The sequence below is a fragment of the Citrus sinensis genome, chromosome 8, assembly GCF_022201045.2.
Source record: "Citrus sinensis cultivar Valencia sweet orange chromosome 8, DVS_A1.0, whole genome shotgun sequence".
Classification (NCBI taxonomy): domain Eukaryota; kingdom Viridiplantae; phylum Streptophyta; class Magnoliopsida; order Sapindales; family Rutaceae; genus Citrus; species Citrus sinensis.
Window position 1 is genome coordinate 13,943,389 of NC_068563.1, and position 6,204 is coordinate 13,949,592.

The 6,204-nt window shown below is 38.6% G+C and overlaps 2 protein-coding genes across 2 annotated transcripts; one reads left to right on the forward strand and one right to left on the reverse strand.

The window, feature by feature from the left end:
• Positions 1–200: 200 nt before the first annotated feature.
• LOC127899328 (uncharacterized) lies at positions 201–2,850 on the forward strand. The gene is made up of 3 exons (XM_052432682.1): positions 201–555; positions 1,662–2,004; positions 2,845–2,850. The coding sequence occupies exons 1-3, from the start codon at positions 239–241 to the stop codon at positions 2,848–2,850; spliced, it is 666 nt and encodes a 221-aa protein (XP_052288642.1). The 5' UTR covers positions 201–238.
• Positions 2,851–2,953: 103 nt separating this feature from the next.
• LOC107177541 (protein FAR1-RELATED SEQUENCE 5-like) lies at positions 2,954–5,992 on the reverse strand. The gene is made up of 3 exons (XM_052432684.1): positions 5,840–5,992; positions 3,824–4,840; positions 2,954–3,772 (listed from the first exon to the last, which is right to left on the reverse strand). The coding sequence occupies exons 1-3, from the start codon at positions 5,990–5,992 to the stop codon at positions 2,954–2,956; spliced, it is 1,989 nt and encodes a 662-aa protein (XP_052288644.1).
• Positions 5,993–6,204: the final 212 nt, after the last annotated feature.

Here is a 6,204-nt window from a genome sequence, read left to right on the forward strand (position 1 = left end):
TTCGTCGAGCAGGCGCCGGGTTGAAGTCACCATTACGCAGATTTGAAAATGGGTGTGTTTTGACTTGCAATGTTTTTATTTTTTTATTGTCTTCAAGAAATTTAAACTCTGTATCTGAATTTGTGCTGATGAAAACATCCATTTTAGTTAGAGTTCTGCTATTTGCCCCGGGTCAAATCCCGGGTCAAACCCCAAAAACTAAAGCAAAACGACGTCGTTTTCTCTTTTATTTGAAACGATGCCGTTTCATCCTAACAAATGCTCTCCTCTTCATTCTTCGATTTCGTTTTCCCTTCTTCGTTCTCCGATTTCATCTTCCCCTCTTCGTTTCACCAGGGAAATTCGCATTCGTTTTCTGCCATTCGTTTTGTCTTCTTCGTTTTCATCTTCCCCTCCTCTCGTTTTCGTCTTCCCTTTTTCGTTTTCTTGTCGAAATCAACCCACCCAAATCTGGAAGTTTCTGGCATTCGCACAGGCACGGTCACCGTCAACGTGGCAGCCATCACGCGCATTCCTCGTTGAACTCACGAACCGTCACAGTTATCACAGCCTCAGGTAATGCTCCGATCTTTAGCTTTTCTAGGTTACAGTAAAATGGGGACAATTTTGAAAGCTATCAATTTCCGTTTTATTTAATTTTCGGTTGAAATTAAATGTTAACGAAATAACTGTTTTTGTGCTGAATTGGTCTAGAATTTGTGCTTGAGTTGGTCTGCAATTTGTGTGCTCGAATTGGTCTGCAATTTGTGTGCTCGAATTGGTCTGCATTTGTGCTGAATTGGTCTGTAATTTGTGCTTTAATTGGTCTGAAATTTGTGCTTAAGTTGGTCTGCAATTTGTGCTTGAAGTGGTATGGAATTTGTGATGAATTGGCCTGCAATTTATGCTTGAAGTGGTATGGAATTTGTGATGAATTGGCCTGCAATTTATGCTTGAATTGGTCAGGAATTTGTGCTTGAGTTGGTCTGGAAATTGTGCTGAAGTTGGAAATCTGGAAGTTGAATCTGAGAGTTGGAAATTTGGAAGTGTGTGTTTGTGTGTGTGTGTGTGCTCTGTGTGTGTGTGTGTGTGTGTGTATGTGTGCTCTGTGTGTGTGTTTGTGTCTCTGTGTGTGTGTGTGTTTGTGTCTCTGTGTGTGTGTCTGGGTGCTCTGTGTGTGTGTGTGTTTGTGTCTTTGTGTGTGTGTGTGTTTGTGCTCTGTGTGTGTGTGTGTGTGTTTGTGCTTAAACACACACACAGAGAGCACAAATACACACACACACAGAGACACAAAAACACACACACACACACACAGAGACACAAACACAGACACAGAGCACACACACACACACACACACACAAACATATACACACAGAGACACAAACACAGACACACAGACACACACAGAGGCACACACACACACGCAGGCACACACAAACAGGCACACACACACACACAGGCACACACACACACACACACGCACAGACACAGACACACACACACACAGAGACACAAACATAGACACAAACACACACACACACACACAGAGGCACACACACACACACAGAGGCACACACACACACACGCAGGCACACACAAACAGGCACACACACACACAGGCGCACACACACACACACACACACACAGATTATTAAATGTAATTGTATCTTTTTTTGGGCAGTTCTATGGCTTCACAAATAATGTCATCCAACACAAGCGAGAATCGAAGCTCATTGCAAATGTGTAATGGATGTGGTGATCAGATGGAGATCTTAACGTCACGCACAAAAAGAAATCCAAATCGTAAATTTTGGACTTGTAGAGGATGTAACAACTTTCAGTGGGCAGAAGATCATAAACCTAGCGAAGGGAAGATAAACTTGTTAGCAGATGAGGTTAGGAAGCTGGCCTTGGAGATTGAGTGTTTGTCCGTAAAATGTCAATTATTGCATAAAGAACTTGAGCACATGCGAGAACGTGAAGTGCAGAGGCGATTGTTGGACGACGAACTTCGAAAGAGAGAGGCACCACGAAGTGATTTTATTAAATTAATCGTGATTGTTGTTTTATGTTTTCTATTTAAGTATTGTTTTTAAGTTGTTTTATGTTTTCTATTTAAGTATTGTTTTTAACATTAAATTCACGATATGTAATAACATTTTAATGTTAAATATAAGTTTTCAATTGTTTGAATTAATTTAAAGTACTATGAATTTTGAATTTGACCCCAATAATACTTCTCAAATTTATAATATGGCCCAACTCATTTCAATATGTTCCAAATAGATCCAAATTTAACTTACAAAGTGTAAAAATAAAATGTTGAAGTACACATACACATACACCAAGTTAATACATAAAACATAAGCTAACTTTAACTTCATTTAACTTTGATCATGTGCTTGGTTCATTGCTTGAAAACTCCCCTCGATTGGCCTCCTCCAAATTTTGTTGCGGAAAATATTGCAAGTTTCCGTGATGGACTCCGCCATAATTCATCCAGGATTGATAGTAAGGGGGGAAAAATGCATGTTCGAAGGGTGCTTGTTGTGCTAGCTGTTACACAACCAACAAAAAAATTAAATGTAAATTATCAAACATATGACAATGAATGGAAACAACAAATTAAAAAAATTATTACCACTACCATATGGCTCTCTTGTGTTGGGACTGTAGTAGCCACCTGAGAAGAAAATCCATGTATCTTCGAGTCCTAGAAATGTGGTTAACACACATTTAAAATATATATTTTAAATTAATGTAAAATGAATGTATTAACGTAATTACCTCCACAGTTGTGCTAGTCGAAGCATTATTCGATTTCTGTTTTGGCCTCTTAAATTGCTTTTGCTTTCTTTGAGTAGGCATAGCTGCATGTATCGTCACCATCACTGCGAACATTCAGAGATACATCCTTCATTGCTTTCTCGATCCAACCCATAATATTTTTATGGCTTTCTTCATTTTTTGAAGCTACCTCAGCAATATCATAAAAAGCAGTGCACTCCTCTCATACCGCTGATGTTCAATGCTTGAATTTCGTGCATCATAACTGACTTTGACTTTACTGTAGAATCTCCGCACATCTTTCCTCCATTTTCGTAGGATATACTTTTCAGGCAGTAATTGTATACGGTTACGTGACAACACTGCGATGACGTGTCTGCAAAGAATGCCCTTATATTCAAACATTTTACACACACAATGAATTTCACCCTCATTTTTGGCAAAAAAGACTTTCAAAGTTTTTTCTCTACTTTGTTCATCGTTTTCAATAACTGCATATTCTGATCCCCCACAACTGAAAACCTCACAATATATCTTATTCGCCAACTCTTGCTGAAATTCTTGAAACTTGGAAATAGTGTACACTGCTTCAACTTGCTTCTCCATTGCAAAACTGGTACGACATGGCATCCGTTGGCTAAAACACCTAGCATCCGCTTGCCATTCTTTCTCAATTTTACTTTCCATTGCTTTTTCATATTTCTCCACAAATTGTTTCAAAGTTGTTTTCGAGTTAACATACCCATCAAAGAAAGCATTCATACTTTCACTACGCTGAGTGGTTGACATTCTAGTCCAAAAAGAATTTTTCACAAAACATGGAACCCAACGATTTCTTTCCTCATATAATCCATTTAACCACTGATTATTAATAAGATCATATTTGTCTACCATGCCATGCCAAGCTTCCTCGAATTCGACAGGAGTATATGAATCATAAACAACGGAATGTAATGAAACTCTAATGGCATGATATTCAACGTACCTTCCCAACTTCTCAGGCACCTTTTTCAGTATATGCCATAAACACCATCAGTGCCTAGTGTTTGGAAAAACAATCTCAATCGCATTTTTCATCGCTTTGTCTTGATCTGTAATGATTCCAAGGGGAGGAGAGCCAGACATGCATGATAGCCATGTGTCAAATAACCACGTAAATGTCTCCATGTCCTCATGCGAAATCAACCCACATCCTAACAAAATTGATTGACCATGATGATTAACTCCTACAAAAGGAGCAAATGGCATGTCATATTTGTTTGTAAGGTATGTGGTATCAAATGTGACCACATCTCCAAAGTCTTTATAGGCTGCCCTACTCCTTGGATCTGCCCAAAATACATTTTTCAACCGGCCCTCCTCATCTAGGTCAAGACTGAAGAAAAACCCATCATTTTCTGTTTGCATTTTCTTAAAATATCTCTGAATTGCAACAGCATCCCCTTCTCCGAGCCTTAATCGCCGCACCTTGTCAATATGATTTCTAGCATCTTTTTCTAAGAATGAGACTTTTTCAAAGCCACCAGCGTCGACAACAACAGACTTAAAACTTTGAGCCATTCTAATTCCAGCTTCGTCGTTTATCTCAAGTTGCTTTTTAACAAATGGACTAATGGTACGGTTGCATCGATAATACCTACTCTTGCTCAGACTCACGGCATGGTTATGTTCAAGAATCATATTTCCAATTACCCATTTTCCGGTAACCAAATCCAAACGTCCTCCAAGTTTAGCATTGCATCCAATTTTTTGGTTTGGTTGAAGCCGCAAAACATTAGTGTCTTTGGCTTTTGACTTGCCGTTTCGCCCATAAGTAAATGTCACATATCTCAAACTCCCATCATCCCCTTTTCTACAAGATCTCCGCATAATTGGAAACCCCTCTTGTAGGCCATAACCCTTATAATATTCAAACATTTCATCAGGACTATCAAAAAACATCCCAACTGTTGGCTCAATAATTATTTCCGGCACCAATTCCTCATTATTTCCTTCCAAATCAACCCCCTGTAAATCCTCCAATTCTTCAACTTCATCAACCTCCTCCACTTGCTCCAAATTATCCATTAACTGCTGCAAATTTAAACAATGCAGTATATTATTATTTATTTATTGCAAATTCATTAAACAATTCAAGATTGTTGTAAAAGCATCGCAATTGGAAACTGAAATTATCAAATAACGGCAAGCCGCAAACATTAGCTAATAGAAGTCCGTAGTCATGATTCAAATTTAAACAATTCAAGCCTGTTGTAAAAGCATGCAATTGGAAATTGAAATTGTCAAATAATGGCAAGCCGCGAACTAGCTAATACAAGTCCGTAGGCATCCCTTTTGGTTACACATACACGGTTCTTTTGAGCAAAATTCATTGACTAGAGGGCATGTTATCGACTGTTCTTTTGAGCAAAATTTCATGACTTACCATAAAAGAAATTCGAATAGAAATTTTGTTTTCGTAATCGAAACTGAAATCATTATATTCAAATATCTTCATAATCAAAAATGTTACAGAAAATCGAAAAGAAAATTTAATACAAACTTGATAACAAAAATGAGAGCTTCAACAGGTGCTGAGAAATCCGTACCTTAGCTTGTGCAAATGCCGAAACTTGCTGTTCGTCTTCGTTGTTGTTCGTTCCTCACTTAACAATGGTGACTGAAAAATCGAATATGAAGACCTGTTTTCGTTGCTGAAACTTTGATCTGTTCGTTCGTTGCTGAAACTTTGATTTCGTTGCTGAAACTTTGATTTCGTTGCTGACTTCCTCTGCCCTCCTCTTCGTTTAGTTTGTTTTGTTTTTACAAGCCAAAACGACGACGCTTCGTGGAACCAAAAAGAAAAAAAAACTGGCCAAAACGACGTCGTTTTACTAATTCGGGGTTTGACCCGGGGTTTGACGCGGGGAATATAGCATTTTCCTTTTAGTTATTGAGGGCTGCTATTCACCCCGATTTTTAACCCCGAAACGCGCCCCGAATTTAAAACGCACCGTTTTGATTAAATTGAAAACGGTGCGTTTAACCTATGTTTCTTCCTTTCCTTTCTTTTGCCAAACCACAGAAACGGACCTTTGCTTCCTTTTCGTTTAATCCTATCTCACTGCTGCTATTGCTTCCTTCAAGAACAAGCTCTCTGCCGCTGCTGCTTCCTTCAAAACCTAACGGCGCGTCTGCCTCAGCTTCTTCTTCGTCCTCTCTGGCGTACACGGAAGAGCAAATCATGATCGTGAGACAGATTAAGAAAACAAAAGATTATTACGTGTGTTGATGGCTCTGATGGGTTTAATTTACGTGCGTTGATTCAGTTGTTGCTTGTGATTTTGATTAACTTGATAGCAGATGTTGATTAACTTGATACAAATGCTCATGGTTGAGCAAGTTTTGATACAAATGTAGAAATTCAGCACTTTAACTTTCACGAATCAGTTGGCGTT